The sequence below is a fragment of the Chroicocephalus ridibundus genome, chromosome 3 (genome assembly GCF_963924245.1).
Source record: "Chroicocephalus ridibundus chromosome 3, bChrRid1.1, whole genome shotgun sequence".
Taxonomy (NCBI): domain Eukaryota; kingdom Metazoa; phylum Chordata; class Aves; order Charadriiformes; family Laridae; genus Chroicocephalus; species Chroicocephalus ridibundus.
In genome coordinates, this window is record NC_086286.1 from 90,764,537 (window position 1) to 90,782,967 (window position 18,431).

The window sequence follows — 18,431 nt, forward strand, 5'->3', positions numbered from 1 at the left end:
GTAACTTATTCCCTTCGTAGTCCCATAGTCAGCACTCACCTTCCCCAGTGAGGGACTTTTCAGTAGATACACACAGTGGCATGCATCTTTCCTACCAATTGCTTCCCTGTGCTTACGTATAAGCAAATTAAATTCTAAATTAATTTTTTCCCCCCCAAGTTTATATGAGATTAGAAAAGGCACCACGGGCTACTGTGCGGGCACATCTTCATATACTTCCCATGTGTTGTGGTGCTTTCTTGTTTTGTGTGATCGTGATCTCTAAAATCTCCACCGCGTTACGTGTGCTTGCTTGCAGACTTGCGCGCTCGCGCATAGACACGTAGGCTCTCTCACTAATTTTCTTCCGGCATCACCACTAGCTAAAAGGCTCCAGAGCTGCCACCGGGTCTAAGTGTCACCGAACTGGGTACAACAGTACAGAGCGCCTTTTCTAAATTTTGCAGTTTCTTCTCCTAAGATAAAACAACTCTGATTTACACTGGGTGAAGATCTTAGTGTTGTATTTCTAGTAAACTCTGCCATATTGAAGTCGACTTGCTGAGGGAATGAGATGGTAATATTAAGGCAAAACCCTTTTACCCATCCTACACACCCACATGGATGGGGTGGGGATTAATTAGCCTGTGGGGTGCCTGACCTGTGCAAGGGCAGTACCTGAAACAGCTACGTGGAGAGCTGAATAAGTCACGCTAACTTTCTATGCTGTACTATTACTGGGTCACGTAAGTAGCAGGAGATAAAAGGACATGGCACAAATAGGTCAGAAACCCTCCTGACGGTCTCTTCCAGGGAAGCAGCCACTACTGCAGCCCGATGGAGGAGCAGATGTCCTGTTCCTCCTCCATCTGCGTCTGCAAAACAGAGGGAATTTCCTTTCCCTTCTCTTTCCCCACCTCTCCCACTCAGTTTCAAGGAAAAATATTAAAGCCCGTTTACTCAGGATTTGCGGAGAACTCTAATTTCGCCACCTCTGAAATATCTTTTCCTTTTAAAAGAAGACTGCAAAGAAGGATGATCTGAATTATTTCCAGCAGCTCAGCAGGTCTCCGGTTTTGTGACCTTTGATGCAGCCTGGAGCCTTTATTATTGCTGAAGACCAGGTGTTCATCCTGCACTTCAGCAGCCTCTGAAATTGTCAGCTACAAGGAACCGGTTACACTCTTGAAATCCCTGGCAGAAGCATACGAAGACACTGGAGAGGTTCCAGCATGTTATGTGCTTTCCAGAGGTAATACTTGTCAAGTGTCCTATCCCATCGTCTCTGCTTCACATCATTCATTCAGGGATAATAACAGTGTTAACAGGGAAGTAAAGGCCATGGAGTTTTAATTATATTAGTGAAGCCGCGACTAAGATTCATCTTAGGTCACTTTAGATGCCCACACCATGGATATTTGTGTGTGAGCTCATTATCTGGCTTTCCTTTATTGTCAAGGGAGAGAAATATGTGGAATTCATCTGATCTTTATGAAGACATCTATTTTATGATAAGATGGATTGTACCTCAGAATTGCCACTTCTTGGCTAAAGAGCAGATAAATAGCTCAGATAGATGTTCACATTTCAACAAATGAATCACATTCCTAGAGCTAGATTCCCATCTCTACAAACCTGTGATATTGCCAGAGCAATAAACTCTGCTGTAATGATGACAGGAGTGTAAATGAGAACTAACACCACGTGTAACTTTGAAGAAGGTTATAGAATATAGAAACAACCACAGACAAGGACATCACCCTTCTGAGTGACAACTCGAGAGCAATGCTTCTGTGATTAGCTTGTGCTTCCCCATTTACAAGTGTCTAGCTTCTTTTCATTTTTACATATTCTCTGTTTTTTTCCCCCCAGTGATTATTTTTCTAAGAAAATGTCACATTGTTTACTCTTTTCAAGGCAATACTTACACGTGAGGTACTGTAAAAAGCAACAGGAAAGTATTCCTTGTTTAGGTAACCTCCTCTCATGAAACTATCCCCAAAGTATCCTCAACTGATTCCAAGCTGAGTATGACTCAACTCATCTTTTTTAGATCATTAAATGTTAAGTAGCTGGGTTTTTACTTGTCCCTCGAGTGGGAGCTAGAAGCAGGTTCACTGCAGTTTTTATTATTATTTTAAGAACACCCTATTTTATTTTCTCTTTGCTGTGAACTTTTGTAATTTAGTATTATCCTTTTGGGAAAACAGAAATATAAAGACCCGAGATGGAATATATCCAAAGCCACTCAAAAATATTCTCTAATTCTTTATTTGCTATGTATGTTACATGGAGAAGAAATGCTTACTTATCCTTGCTTTAAAAAAAACCACAACCTGAAGATGCGTATGCACTTAAACAGATATCTCAGCTATATAATTTTCCCCTAAAATATCACAAGAAGTTTCTTGTTGCTGTGGATTGAATGTGAGCCAGAACCAAGTTTATGGACTCGCAGTGCTTTAGCAATCATGAAGAACCCACCTCATCCAATTGTTCAAAATCAGCAAACTTCAGTGCAAAGCTTAAAGATGGCTCAGTGAGTCTCAGAGAGAATTTTTATTTGTTTATAGCTTTGTGTTTCAGGGTTGACAGCAAAGGTTATAATTAAATTTGGCTTCCAGAGCCATGACATTTCTGAAACTTTTGATAAGCCTCTACAGCAATGTGAATGACAAAACTGTAATAAAAAAAACATTATTGTACGCAGGTTCTTCAGATTCCTTCTTTTGTGGGGGATTTTGTATTGTAGAGAGAACGTGCTTGATTATCATGAAGACCTCTGTCTTCTTTAACCCCACTCTGTCTCAGAAGAATCACGTCATTCTTATAGAGCCTTTGTGCAAGGTCTTACATTTATTGTAATTCACACCGTTGATTGTGAATGAAGCCTCTAAGACCCAGGTTCTTCTTTTACATCTGCATCAAAATGACATAGAAAATCTGCCAAATTTTAACATTTTATATTCTGTAATTTTATATACCGTCCTCTTACGTTCCATGCTCTTGTAAAGTATCTATATTAAAACTTTCTAGAGGAGTGCTGGGACAGAGCATGACTGAATTATAAAACAAGACAATCAGACATTAACCCTCCAAGGTAACTAGTGCAGAGAATTGTAAGTGTGCAAGGGATGCACAGGCAAGGCTGCCAGCATCTGATTTATTTGGGTAAAGAGGTGTTACCTCATCATCTTTTGCTGCCAGTGCACAATAGAAAAGAAAGCTTGAAGAGTCCTGGTTTTGTTTTTCCCAGTTTGTGAGCCAGTGATGCAGGGGCAAACTTCTTTTTCTTCCTTTAAAAATGTTTGAGGCAGTTCAATAACATTTCAAGGATGTCTGAGTGCAGTGAAGAACCAACACACTAAAAATCAGAGCACACAGAGGCATTCCTGCCTTGTCTCGTATCATCAAAACAGTCTAAATGCTATGGTAATCTCTAGCAGTTTGAATTAACTCTATAAATTGCTCTGGCATTTTAAATAAAGGCTTACCACGTAATTTAGGCCTAGCTTCACTAATACAGCTGAGCTGTGGTCTGTTTGATGCATTGCAGTGCCCACTAAAATTCTTTGGTGCCTGTCAAAGGTTAGAAAAACCATGATGAAGAGCTGAAGCGTCCACATTAATGTCATTCATGGTTGAGATCAGCCATCTTTCCTCCTGAAGGGCTGGAAAGAGAGAATGTGCCATCCATATATTGGTTTTATGCCACTAGAAATGCTTGTAGGATGATCCTGGTAGGTTTCCAGATCCTTTATGGGGCAGGAGTTACATGAAAGGGCTGCAGCAGATTGGAAATCCAGCCCCACTATTCCGCTCAGTTTGCCAATGCAGATCGTCAACAGCTACTTTTAATTTTCAAAAATGGGTGGTTTAAATTAATAATGATGTTGACAAGATGCAATCTAAATGAGTTATTCCACTTCATTACGTCTATTCCAAAGTCATTATTGGAGATCAGAACGACTAGCAAGCATTCTGGATATCGAACTTCCATAGTGTATTCAGTGAACTCTCTAACATCAGTCGTCAGAGAGAAAGACCAGTTCACCCCCATCAAAAAATTAATTTCTTTAATGATGATACTACTATTAACATACATAAAATGCATACATTCCAGGTTTAAAGTAACGGTATACACATTCTGTCTTCTTCACGAGTAGTTATAAAATAGCTTTATAATCCTGGTGAAATTCAGTGTAGGTAAAAAGCAGTGTCTAATTCTGCATGTTATACAGAATGCTTACTAAAGAGACAGAAATGCATATCGTTAATTATTGAAAAGGCACATAAATATGTTGGCACTATGCAGTGGGTTAAGCCTCCCTCTACAGCAGTCCCACTCAAACTCATCAAGATGAAACACCCACAAATACTGAGTGTTCTGTCCTGATCTGCCAAGTCTGACACTGTAAATGCAAAAAAGATGCAAGAGGATAAACTTCCATATTCTTCACTGTTAAGTACAGCCGTAAGACCCATTAACTGCCATTTACACAGCTGAAAGCCACACACATGCACCCATGTGCTTATTCATACTGTTTGTACACTGAAATATAAATGGAGTATAATGTATTTGTATATGTATTTTCTATATGACATCCTTGCTGCATCTTTTTTAATTATTTTTTTTTTTACTCAGCTGTGTTTTCCTCCCCATTTTTAAACTTACTGCCTAGAGATTTACTAGCAGAATTTGTTCACATTGAACAAAGATAGCCCTTTATTGGTTTTGCTCCTTAGGTCTCTAGCTTATTATAGAAGGTCTCTAGCGGTGCCAGCAACGTGGTAAGCACTTCCTCGACATAAAGAGAAGGCAGTCCCTGGGGGTAATAAAACTTACCTTCCACACAGTGAAGTGGGAAGGTTAAATTAGCATTCGTGAAGTACTTGGAGTTCTTTGAATGGAGGACGCCATAGAAATGAAGGCTAAAGCAAAGTACATTGTGAAGCAGAAACGTCAACAATCAATGCTATTCAATAACGGCCATAATTTTTCTATTAGCAACACACAGAAATGAGACTCATACTACATCTGGATCAGTTATTATTTTAGACTGAAGTCTTCCATATAGGAACTTAATTATATACCCAGGGGTATGAATAAGTAGCCCAGTAAACATCGTCAGATAGGCAATCCCTGTCCACATCTTGGTCTCGATCCATGTTTCCTTCTAGAGGCTGTTTCTCTCTTTCAAGCGTAAGAATTTGTAATCGTCTTTAGCCTCCTGCTCTTGCAGGCCCTACTATGCTTTCTTTTATGTGGCCTCACTCTGGGAGAATCTGATTATCAAGCCACTTCCCTTATCACAGTTCCTCATTTTCGCCATTCTGCCCACCAGAAGCAGCATTTCTTGATGCTACCTCTGCAAGTGTGCATGCTTAAGAGCATCCCATTTTCTAGTTTTAGCCTTGAATTCCCTACTTCACCCCAAATTTAGCACAACATTAGCTCCCACATATATAATTTCTCATCTGAGGCAGGGTCAGTAACTTGCTCCTGTCAACCTTTGGATCTTAGAAACCCGACAACAACACTTTCCAGAGTTGCAAGATACTCAGTACCATCACTTTCAAGGAGAGCACTGGCACTCAGCACTTCTAGAAAACAGGCTGTCTCATCAGATAGCTAAACAAAGGTTGAAAAACCTCAATAATGCTGGTCTCCTTCTCCTCCTAGGCATCAGGAAATGTTTGGCTCTTTTTCTGAACACAAAGTAATTAACAGGTAATTGTTTTCCCCTTAGACTGAGAGGCACCAGCAGGATAAACACAATTGGGCTTAGGTAAAGAGGGTGCTTAAGCACCTCTTTTCCTATTTGGTATATTTTTGTATATTTTGAGCAGTCAACATTGTTCTCACCCAACTGGACAAAACTGAAGGAGAAATTAACTTCGATGCACATTCTTTAAGTAGTATTTTAGTTTACTAACTAAAGTCAGGTCCTGCACCTGCTGCGGAAATTACGCTCTCTTGTGATAGCCTATGAGGAAACATTCCTACCCTGGTCTTAAGAATAAAATTAACCCATCTATCTACCCAGTGCCAAATCCATGATTCTGTTTTATAGTCCTGATTTTCAAGAAATTGAGCACTGCTTTTCTGGATTTCTATTCAAGTATAAGCAGCTTTGATGAAATGAGAAAATCAACTCACAACAAGAAGATAGAAGAAAAGAAAGGAATGCCCTCATATGTATATCATACTGGTATTTTTCTATGCTTTTAGCAATACTTAATCCCTAATCTTTTAATAGTTCTGGTATTTTCAGTGCACGTTTTGAGGCCCACAAAGAAATGGGGCAAGCAAACATGGCCCCGTTACATGCACTGGATAGAACTACTGAAGGAAGAGCAGCAGCGAGCATCAGGGTTGCTCTGGGCAACGTTTATGCCAAATATTTACCTGCACAGTGTGTGTGCAAACATAGGAATAGCAAATGTTCCTCCTGTGCTAGAATATATGGTTTTTTCCACATAAGTGATCATTATCAGGCCACACAGTGAGCTAAGGAATGGGCAAGGGAACTTATGTTTGTCACTGTTCATTCCAGTTCTCTGTCAGGACTGGAGATTGCAAACAACCTGAGTACAGTCCTGCACCTGTGAGAGCCAGTAGAAAGTCTGTCTTTTGGCTTGGAGGCAGCTTGAACCACCCATCCTGTGCAAAAGGGTGCGCATCTCTCCCTCTGCAGAAATAGTAGCAACAACTACAGCTGGGCAGAAAAAAAATATGCCAGAAATAAAATCCTACCTCTTACAGATGCTCCTGACAAAGAAAATTAGTTGTCCTCTTCTGATTCCTCTTTTATCAAATGATTTAGCTAATTTGGAGAAGTGGAAAAATTCTTCCCCTTTGTGGAAAGCAGCCTACAGCCATGGTCCGTGTGTCTATCGTGAGGAGATAAATGCACCTCTCTATCAAGAGGACAGAAAGAGCCTCCTAAGACTCTAGTCCATTTTCTCAAAACTCTTTAAAGAGAACAGGAAAATCCAAATTTAAGCAGTCTGGTAGTGCCAGTGTCATCCATGCCATACCCTGCTCCTGTTGGTGGTATCTGATCATAAAGTCCTAAGTCTGACCAGGTCTTTCCACACAGCATCACACTGGAAGTTCAAATATGTTGTTTGCCTGCTATGACCCCTAATCCTTTTTCAGAGTAAAAGCTTTCCAGCAAGTAATCTTATAGGATTTGCTTCTAGATATATACACTTGACTGTATTAAAGTGTTGGTAATGATCCCAGTTTACCAAGCAATCCAAAATCAGAAGGGCTTAGTCCTTTATATGGTTGTGACGCAGTCAACATTGTGCAAGACCAAGTAAATGTATAACATGTGAAATGAAGAAGAAGGAGTTGACTGACTACATTGCAGCACCGAAACAGCCCCTAGGTTGCCACTGGAGGCCAGTACAATCAAAAGTGTCCTCCTGTGGGTGGGCAGATTAGGTCGAAGAGCAACTTCAAGCCTGGAAGACTACGAAGTGCGAACATACCAAGCCATACCAGTCATGCTACCACTTATAAAGCATAGCTGAAGAATTTGGTCTTACATTAGCAGACTGAACTTTACGGTCAGAGGCCTTAGCAAAATTATAATGTGCACTGAAAATACCAGAACCATTAAAAGATTAGGGATTAAGTATTGCTAAAAACATAGAACAACATCACTGTGATATACATACAATATAAGTTTTAACATATGTTCATGTATGTAATTGCCTAATCCAGCTTCTTTTCAAGTGAACAGAGGTTGTATTTGGTCATGACATATTACAAACCTTAACCACCCTCCCCTATTAAACACATGCTTATCTTTTTTTGCTTAAAACTTATTTTACCTTCTGGGTTGAAAATTTTACTTTTATTTGACATGTATCTGACATCTATTGAACCTCTGCTGAACAAATCTGTCACTGAAATTATAACTTCAGAAATTTCTTAGCAGACTTTGACAATACTTTGCTGTCACTTTACTGTACAGCCGTGTATTTCTGAGCCTAGAGCAGCAGCAGACGGGGCACGCGATATGTGGTCAAAAGCTCGGTCCTGAAGTTTGGATGGTACCACACTTCCACTGACTGTGAGGAAAACGCATTATGCTGAGCCCCAGCAACACCTTCCTTGTAGTTCAGCTTCTTTCTACAATACACCAAGTTCTTACTTGGTTAAAACCTGCTTCTAGGATGCCGAAGAGCTCAAACGGACAGTTCACGACACCTGGCAGAGTTCATGAACAGGAGGTGGGTCGTCCTTCCTGGCCTTGACTGAAGGTCCACTGTCTTAATGGCTTTTGCCCAGCATTCTCTGTCCTTCAGCTCCTGCAGATACTGCACGAAACGTAAAATAAAAACATGCTGTAAATGCACATAATTTACTGAAAAGTATTCAGCACATTAAAGTTACTGTCTAATGGCAGCCCCCCTTCTACAGAAACAGGCAAGTTGCCGCTGAGATTTGCTGCCAAGAGCCAGACAAGTAGGTGAGAGACCAGGCTTAGGCTTCAGGATGGCAGCTATGCTTTACTGATTTGGCACAGCCAAAAACCGAAACTGCCTTCTCCTGACAGGCTTTTCTTTTTGCAAGAGCCTAGAGAGCACTTCTCCTTTGCAGATCGCGGCTAACTGCTTCTCAGCCCTAGTTTCAGCCACTTGTGCTGCTTCCCCTCAGGGTAAGCTACAGCAGCGTAAGCCTTGCACCGGCAGAGCACACAGAAGCTGGACAAGTGCCAGTCAAATGAAGCACCCCTGGCCATGCTGGCCACCACCAGAATAAAACCACAGTTAGATTAAAACACAGTTATTACAATTATATAATTACCGTAATTGTTAATACAACAGCAATTCACCACTGGCAGCAAAATGCTGCACGAATAACAAAATAAGGCACCTTTACCCCCCCAAAATTGGGTTTTGCTTGCATAGAAAAATGTAATGACCACAAAGCCAAGGTAGGTTAAAAGTCCGTTGCTTGTTCCATGGACCACAATTTCTAGTTAAATGTGGCACAAGGAGAAATGAAATTTGGACTTCATTTCACGCAGCGTCCTTCCCTCTTTGAGGAAATGATGCAGCTGTGATTAATGCCTTCAGAGTTACTTTGTGTTCAAAGACAGGACCGTCAATTAGTCAATGAGTAATAAATTTTAAAAGTCAATTAGTGGTAAATTATCTGTTTCTATATACTCCTGCAAATCTGTTTCATGCTAATGTCTGTGAAGCATAGCATGACTTCACCTAAATTATTTGACAGATGTTCCCCTTCCCACTATCAGCAGCTTCAACAGAATATTAAATATTTGTATTTAAACTGACCTGTGGACTTCCTTAAATTAATTCTCACCTCTGTCTAATATCCATATAAAGCTGCTATTTCTACATTGAATATATTAGAATACACATTACCTATAGAAGCAGCAAGTCAGGTAGCTTTTGGTACACAGACTTGTTTAAACAAATCCATAGAGTAAGATTAGTGCTCAGTATAAAAGAAAAGGTAAAAAAAAATAAATTAAGCCCAGCTTGAGCCTGTTGTGCAGAAGTGCAATATACTTCATAACTCCAGACTTCTGCATTGGAGGCACTACCAAGATTAGAAAATTAATGACCAAAATCAATACCAAATAGTGAGGAGTTTCACGGGTGCTGACTTTCATGATTACAGGACTTTTGTCCCACTTCTGATACGTGTGTCCATCTGTCCCATTTCTGGTCTATTAACCTCAGTGTTATTGCCAGACCCAAGCCAAAAACTACTCCAGAAGCAAAAGTTATCCTTGAGACGTGGGTGGCTGAGTCCACTAATGCATCAGACAACAGAGATCTCCAAGATTATAGAGATTTTAAGGTTGTCCTTGCGGGAACCAGCATGATGGATAAGGGGAAGGACCATACCTGGTTGCTCTGTACAGAACAACACAACACGTGCCAATTGCCACCTAAGTCTGCTATATGCCAATCGCTCTGTATTCTGCAGGACGTGACCTTGGTGTGACATGGTGTAGGGAACAGTGAAAGAGCCTGAGCCTGTTAGCTATATTTGTATAATTTTCTCCCTCATATTAATTCTCTCCCTTATCTAAATTACCTTTTTAATTTTTAAATTTCTTCATGAACACAGAAAAGTCCTTTCCTATGGGATGTAAGAGTATATACTCACACCTCCTAGCCTGTACCCTTACCATTGTGTATTGTTGTTCTCTTAGATTCATACACAGGACAAGTAATTCAAGTGGTCTCCCAAAATTTAATGAATAGTCCACTTGAGAAGTATGACCACATGTCCTTCTCGGGCCATCATTCTGATGGGAAAATTGACAGCACTGCTCTAATTTCTCATGGGTGCTTTTTATCACAGTAACCAAAGGAACTACTGGAACAGCTGCCATTAAGGAGGGTGAATGAATTGTTGTGGACAGAAGCCACACAAGACCAAGCGATGAACTTATATTTAACAGCAGAAGCATAGAAACTCCTGGGTATTGCATGATTTGGGTATCCACTGGTGTTTGCAACTTCTGCTGCATGTGCTATAGGGGGAGAACACTGCTACCTACCCGGCTCCATCAACCTAATAGGAAGTCAGGAGGATGCTCCTCCTTTGAAAAGTCCTTTTCTCCCCCCTTTCCAGAGCTAAACAGATCCGTCCAGGACTGCTGCTATCACTATGGTTACAGCCAGCCTCTCCAGGAGCTCTGTTTGTACCACTGGCCCTAAGTGCAAGAGGGAGAAGCAAAGCAACAGCGCTGGGCATGAACAGGACAGGGGCTGAACCCCTGCCTGGGCTGTGAAAGCAGGAGGAAAGGGCATCGAAGCTGCCTGAAGAACCGGAAGACATGAGAGTGAAAACTGGTAAACAAACAAATAATAAAAAAAAGCAGAAATATGGTGAGAAAAATGAAACTTAAAGTGCGGGAAATCGAGTCCTACATGGTTTACATGACCTGAGACACAGGCATCTGTGGTGCATAATTCCAGTGTGAGGTGTGATGAATCGGCCTCTAGACATGCCTCCTTCCCTCCATGCGGGTGCCTGAAGGCCAACTCTTTCTCATTTCAAAATCAGTTAAGAATTATCTTTGAGCATTTGACTCAAAATGACTGTTCAGCTTGTCATTTATCTATCTTCTCTCCTTCAGGGCCTTCATTATGAAGTTGAAAGCACAGTTACAAACAGTCGAGAAAAAAACCACTGTTGTGGGTTATTCTTAACAGCAAGAACCCTTTCCAGCTGCTTACATGTCCCTTGTCTAGACCTCCCAGTGCATCTCACCAGCCAAGCTGTGAACCTGGGATTCACAGAGCCACCACACCAGGCAGCTTCTCAGGACTGAATCTAAAAGCACCTTGTCAAATGATAACCCCAAGCCTCTGTCTGTTTAGGCCTGGGCGGCTCCCTCCATGGTCTTGCCTTATTCAAGGCGGTTCCTTTTTCCTGTATGGCTTTTATTACAAACATGTTTTGTGGAGTTGTTGGGGTTTTTCTTGGGGATGGTGGTTGTTTTGAAATCCAAAAGCAAAACAGCTTCAGTAGATCACATCCCTTTACTCTGAATTTTAAGAGGACTGATGCTTTCTTCTCGTCTTAGGTTTTCAGAAAGATCACAGTGCACCAGAAATTCCGACGACGTGCTTGTCGAGAATGATATTTGTCTGAAATACCTCTCGAACCTCTCAGGGTTAAGTGATCCTGGTTTTGCTCAATAAAATCGTTGTATGCAGCGGTCAATGGAAGTCCACGCACTGACTGCAACAAGCAATAAAGAGGAACCCCATGTAGAGCAGTACTGACCAAACACAATACAGATGTAAATAAGACAAATTTTTACAGTGGTTTTTATTCATGACACTGGTTATTTGTTGCTGAATATGCAAGTAATGGCAGATAAATTAACACCTTAAAAATGCTTCTGTAATTGCAGTCTTGCAATGTGTTCCTTTGCGTACTCCACCTCATGCCTTGGCAACCTGCTGGCTTATAACCAAAATACTGGAGGATCTCTCTGTTCTTTGCATTTAAATTCAGTTCACGATACATTTTAAGGCAATAGTACAAATTGTCTGACTTACCTTTTGCTTAAATATTTTGACAATATGAAAATATAAAATGAGCTGAGTATCAACGATCATGTAGTTTTTGGTGACACAGATGAGAACTGCAGTGACACAAAGTGCTGATAACAATATGGACTAGTTCAGAAAGTATCCAGACCTTCACATTAATCTCGGCTCAGAAGATGTACACTAGACATTAATAAAAAGTTGCATCACTAATTAAATACTTTGCCTAGCATAAAGTTGAAAACTGTCTTGCTTGTGGCAAGTGAAGCTACTGGATGAAACCAGTGAACTCCAGAACAGTTTGTGTATTTTTTTTCCCTATAATATACCACTTAAACCTCTTGTCTTTTGGAAAGTCAAGCCGTTCTAAACTCCCATCAGCGTTACCAAGAAGAGTTCGGAGTCGCTCCTAATGCCAGTAATGGAACATGAAGTATCTGTAGATCCGAACTGTTTCTTACTTCTGCAATCAATTGGCACCATCACTCCAATAACTGACTGTGAACTACAGGGGGAAAACTGTTTGTGCGCCTCTGCTAAGACATGCTTTGAGCTCCCCCAAATCACTCCGTTAATGAAAAATTTCTAGGAATGGAACTTAACTTTTCTGTGGTAAATGAAACATGATTTCTAAATATTATTAAAATTTATCTGTACTTGAACTGCAGACTATAACAGTGCTAAAGAACACAGTGTTATATTATCTTTCTGTGCAACTCCAGGACTTATTCATTTGCCACTTGTTACCGAATGTGTGGTTACACATGTTCTCACTATTGGAATACGAGTCTCACTTATGGGAACATTTAAAGTTTGCAGACCTCTGATGTTCATTGTTAGCAATTACTAACATATACTTTATGTCTTTTTTGAAATGAAAGCCCTCTCCATATTCAAACACTGTGTTTGAGAAATCCAAATATCTTTATCTGCTCTGCAGAAACCAAGGAGATTTAACCAATATTGAAAGCCTGAAAATTCAGACACCTTTCTGCAATGGACACAGGCACCATTTGAACTTGTCTTGGAAGAGATTTTCCATAGAAACAGTAACTTGAACTTTTGACCATTGTTTTAACAGGATTCTCAAGCTTTCAGGCTACCTAGGACTTCCAAATCTCTTGGTTGTCAGGTAAAAAAAAAAAGAAAAAGTATAGTAAAAAAGCTGCTGTTTCATACTGTCACAGACCACAATCCCTCGTCAGTATTCTGCTCCTGGCGTAATAAATGAAAATGGTGCTGTACGTCTTTGTACGCAACGCAACCCAATTATCACTTCAGATGCACCAATCTTCAATACTGACTGCACATACTGTTTTCTCCGGCTAATTAATAACAGGCGCTTACATCGTCTTCTGAAGTTTGTTCTAACAGCAGCTCGGAGTAATTGCTACCAGCACCATTTCATTTAGACCCCACCCACTTAAATCACTTTACTCCAAAACTAAGTTCAGCTGATTTATGGTAATATATGTGTGCCACATTTCTCAGTGCTCCGCAGATCGCTCTGTTAGGCTTCAATCAGGCAATAAAATTGTGGCAATGTGTCATCGCGGCGTTGTAACCAAAACCTTTAGGGTATGTTAGACAAGGGAAAGAAAAGCCTTTGGGGATGTATTTTGGGTATCTTCGGTAACAACACCAAAGAAAGGTTCTGGAGAGATCTCCTGTACGTGCAGTTTTGGGGTCCCTCGCTGCGTTGTTATAAGCGTTAACGACAGGAGTGCGCTGCAGACAAGGGGAAGAAGCATCGGTGGCTTCGGCTCCTCCCCAGACGGCACTCACCTGGGAGCAGCTCCGATCGCCCACCCCCGGGAGGCGACCGGGGCAGGGTTGGGGTGGCGACCCGGACCGCGCCTCGCCGCACACCTTGGGCGGGCGGGCGGGCGGGCCTCCGCGTCCCCTTTAAGAGGCGCGGCGGGGGGGAAGGAGGTGGGGGGGGCTTTGCCCCACGGTACCGGGCCCGGCCAGGCCGTACCGAGCGGGGTCACCTGACTGCGCCGGGCCACCGACCGACGGCGACGGCGGCAGCGGCGGTTCGCCTCGGCTGGGCTCCGTCCCGCCCTCTGCACCGGGGTAAGGGGCGGCGCTGCTGCGGCAGTACGCGGGGATTAGGCTGCGGGAGGATTAAGCCGCCGGCTGGAAATAGCAGCAGCGGCGGCGGCTGCCGGGCGTGGACGGCCCAGCGCATCCCCGGCGGCCGCGGCGGGAGGGGGGGGCAGCCCGCCCCGCACCTGGGGCTACCGGGGCCGGGGGGAGGGAGGGGGGAAAGGAAAAGGAAAGGAAAGGGAAAGGGGGGGGGGGTGCTGCGCCGCGGGGCGCCTCGCCAGCGGGCAGCGCGGCGGTGCCCTCCCCGGAGCGGCGGCAGGAGGAGGAGGAGGAGGACGGGAGGGAAGGACGCACTGACAGGTCGGCCGCTGGCGCTCGCTTCATCCCCTTCTTCCCCCCCAGCCCCGCCCTGGGATGCTGCATGGCGCTGGGCTCCGCCGCATCCAGCGGCGCCCCGTTTTCCCGGCGTGTGTGTGTGTGTGTGTGTGTGTCGGGGGGGGGGGTTCTCCATCGGGGCCGGGAGGTGGCGGTGTGTGTGGGGGAATAACATGGCGCAACGGTGCCATAATCTCCCACCGGGGAGACGGCGGGGCGGGCGCTGCGGCGGGGCCGGGGCGCGGCGGCGGCGCCCCCGCGGGCCGGGCGCTGCCGGGGCAGGTTAGGGGTGGCCGGGGGGGGCGACTCCTTCCTTCCCCTGCCGCCGGGGGCTCGTCCGTTATTTGCGTGCAGCCTCCTTCTGCCACCATCATTATTTCCCCTTCATCCTCTCCCTGCAGCCTCTAAAATACCCTTTATTTTTGCCCCAGGCGGCTTCTAGCGAGGCAAAGGCTTATACAACAGGGCGGGGGGGGGGGGCTGCGCCTCGGGAGGGGCCGGGCTGCCCGAAGGACCATTGTGCGTGTGGCTCTGTGTGTGTGTGTGTGTGTGCCCGTGTGTGTCTGTGCCGTGTCCCCCCCTCCCCTCGGCGATAAACCCGGAATCTCCCCATCCCCTCCCGTGTTGTTTTTTTTTGTTGTTGTTGTTTTTTTTTCTTTCCCTTTTTTTTTTTTTTTTTTCCCCCCCTCCCTTTTTTTCCGCCTCTGCAGAGCAGGCAGCAGCAGGCACGCCAGCGAAGATGTCGGGTCAGACGCTGACAGATCGCATCGCAGCTGCTCAGTACAGCGTTACGGGATCGGCCGTAGCCAGAGCCGTCTGCAAAGCCACCACGCATGAAGTGATGGGGCCCAAGAAAAAGCACCTGGACTGTGAGCATCCCTTTTTTTTTTTTTTTTTTTTTTTTTGTGTGTGTGTGTCCCCAAGCAAAGGGCCAGGGCCGAGGAGGCTACCCGCTGGGCTCTTCGGGGCACCTTTCAGCCCACTGGTTGCCACGCTTGCTGTAAATCCAGCTTGCGAACCCTAAGGGTTATGAGAAATCTCCAGGACAGGATGAGTTATTATTGCGTTTCTTCTGTTATTGCATAATACTACTATTTCGGCCATTTTTCACCGCCCCCCCGCCGTGACCTCTTGCCTTTTATCCAGGAAGGCAGTGCCAAACATGCCTTGTGGAGCAGGGGGTCGGAAAGAGGGGAGGGAATTGGACCCGGGGCAAAATGGACACGCGCTTGTTGCTGCCTGCTTCAGTCAGGATAAGCTAGACCGAGCCACAAATGCTGCGCCAGGAGCTGGCCAAGCACTGGTAGGAGTGTAGCCGCCTCCACAGTGGACCTCTGAAGAGGTTTAGATGGTGGTGTGTGTGTAAATGGCAAGGCAGTTGGATAAGGCTACGCCATAGACTGGAGACAGCCTTTGGAGAGTTTAATGGCTGCTGCTGAGGTCCCAAATATCAGAGAGCAACTTCATGAGCTGCCTGATGATTTGCATCATGTTTCATTGAAGATGGCTGTAGCTTTGCCTCAAAGATTTAGGATCTATTCTGGACGGGCATTAGCTAGTTAATGCATGAAACAAGGTTGAAGTCAAAACGTTTCTTAAAAAACAATGAGCTAGTGATGTTTTGTCTTGACAGTTTTATTTCTTGTCAGCCCACTCAACTGTCAGTCCCTGCTTGGAGACACCAAGGAGTAGAATGGTGAAAGAATTTAATTGCGTGGTGTTAATTGGTCTTGTTTACCAGTAGTAACTCTGTCCAGCACTGAACTCAGTAGATCAGCAGCAGGTTTTCATGTCTAAAATTAAGTGTTTTTCCAATTTATTTTTTTTTGGACATGGTAAGAAACACTTTCAAGTAAAGATCAGCAGGTTTTATACCAAGCAGTTTCTTGGCTGCTGGTTGTTACTAAGTAATGCTGGTGCAGGTGCATGTAAGTACAAATCTGATGCTGCTGCATTTCTTAAAATGAGGTAGTATTACTTCTGGAAAATAATTCCAGATTTCAGTGCTAATGACTTCATAGCTAACCCTTAAAGTGTCAAACAGCAGGTTGGTCTTCTAGTATATCTAAATACTCTTGTATATATGTCTAAGAGATGCTGATGTAAGCAGTATTGATTGAAGACTGACTTGAGTCTAAACAGTTGTTTAAATAGATCAGTGTCTTGATACCATGTATTCTTGTTTTCTTGTATATTTTAAAAAGTCGTCTTGGTTATTGATGTATCTTATGTTGCTGTTTGGTAGCTGTCGACACTTCTTAATCTGTAGGCTGTGTCTGGACAGTCCTACTGTATCTGTTACTAAAAGCTTTAGCTTAAAAAAAAAAAGCCTAGCTCATGTTTAAAAGCATGTTGTGTCTCTGCGTGTGTATTTTAATATATATTTAAGCACACATATATGTATGTGTGTATATATATAAAAATAAAAGCACTATCTGGAATAGGCAGGATTAAAGTGAGGCAGGAATAATTTACCACTGCTATATTAAGGTCTGGAAAGGGATTGTGTTTGGATATTGGTGCTAATATTACTACTTCAGAAAATGAGCGTGGGAGAGACTGAAGCCGGTAGCATTCCAAGCAATTTCATACCCACCTGCATGTAAGACACAGAAGAGGAAGAGAAATTATTATTTCCTCGGAAGATACACCCCTGATCGTTTTTCCTTCTATTTTCCAAGCTATTGAGAGTTTAACTAACTGGTATCATTAAAGACAGAATCTTGCCAGTGGGAGATATGCACATTCAAAATTGTGGACTATAAATGAAAATTAAGTTTGTATTTTAGAAGGAAAAATATTCTCGGGCTCTTAAACCTGAGGTATCTCCTCAGAACTATGAATTGTTAAGCAATTCCTTGAACTCTGACGTATATCTTGTGAACAAATGTTAAAATCAGCCCTATATATTGCAATGAGAGAGTAAATTATAAGTTCATCTTCTGAAAGAGTAATACCCCCATGCAGGCAGGAGGTACTGCTAGGTGGAGGTAGGTCTGAGCCACGTGGCTGACGGCATTTCAAGTGGGATAAGTAGCATTTGAAGATGTGGAGAAGGGAATGAGAGGTAAAGCTTGCTGATGCCTTAAGATAAGTTTTCAGTCAAGGTGCAAAGGATTTAAACAATTAAAACTTAAGGTACCACAGAGAAATGGCTGGAGTGATGCTTTATGAAGGGCTGCAATTCTAGCATTGGCGTGGGGGTGCTGTGTCCTTGGGGAACTCCATAATTTTACTTAGTGTCTTAGTGGCCAGGTGTCATGTCACACAGCCTATCTTCCACTACCCTCTTCGCAGATGGGCTTTGTAAATTAAGCGGAGATCAACTATTTAATATGAGTTAAAGTAGTCCTATGAGGATGGGACACAATGATGCCTGTCCTCGCCTGTTTTCTGCAGAAGGTATTAGTTCCAGAGGGTTACAGAAAGATGATAGGTGACAACGGTGTGGGGTGTCTTTTTGTTGTTGTTTGGGATTTTTTAGTGAGTGCTAATTAGAGGGAATTTGCTCTGAGGAATAAAAAGCATGATTTGGGTGTGAGGGGATATGTGTGAGGAAGGGAGGAGAAAACAGAATTAATGTTTCTGTGAATAAAAACCAAGCTGCTAAGTGTTTACCTTTGTGTGGTTTTCTGTACTTCCATAGCTTACAAGTGCAGGCTTTAATATGGATGCTGCGCAGCGCGTAGTGCTGCTGGAGCACCTCCCTTACGAGGAAAGGCTGAGGGACCTGGGTCTCTTTGGCCTGGAGAAGAGACGACTGAGAGGGGATCTCTAAAGGGCGGGTGTCAGGAGGATGGGGCCAGACTCTTTTCAGTGGAGCCTGGTGACAGTACAAACTGGAACACAGGGAATTCTGTCTGAACATAAGGAAAAACTTCTTTACTTTGAGGGCGCCAGAGCACTGGAACAGGCTGCCCAGAGAGGTGGTGGAGTCTCCTTCTCTGGAGATACTCCAAACCCAC

At 43.4% G+C, this 18,431-nt stretch overlaps 1 protein-coding gene across 14 annotated transcripts in view; it reads left to right on the forward strand.

Annotated features, from left to right (window-relative positions):
• The first annotated feature begins 13,960 nt into the window (after window positions 1–13,960).
• Window positions 13,961–18,431, forward strand: part of SNAP91 (synaptosome associated protein 91) — a 71,865-nt gene continuing 67,394 nt past the window's right edge. For 11 of the 14 annotated variants that reach the window (XM_063330075.1, XM_063330082.1, XM_063330080.1 and 8 more), the window contains exons 1-2: window positions 13,961–14,118; window positions 15,177–15,335. In XM_063330075.1, the coding sequence (XP_063186145.1) occupies window positions 15,206–15,335 (130 nt within the window). In that variant the 5' untranslated portion in view covers window positions 13,961–14,118; window positions 15,177–15,205. Of the gene's footprint in view, window positions 14,119–14,294; window positions 14,452–15,176; window positions 15,336–18,431 lie in introns of those variants that run through there. The other 3 variants (XM_063330079.1, XM_063330076.1, XM_063330077.1) reach the window with 3 other exon arrangements.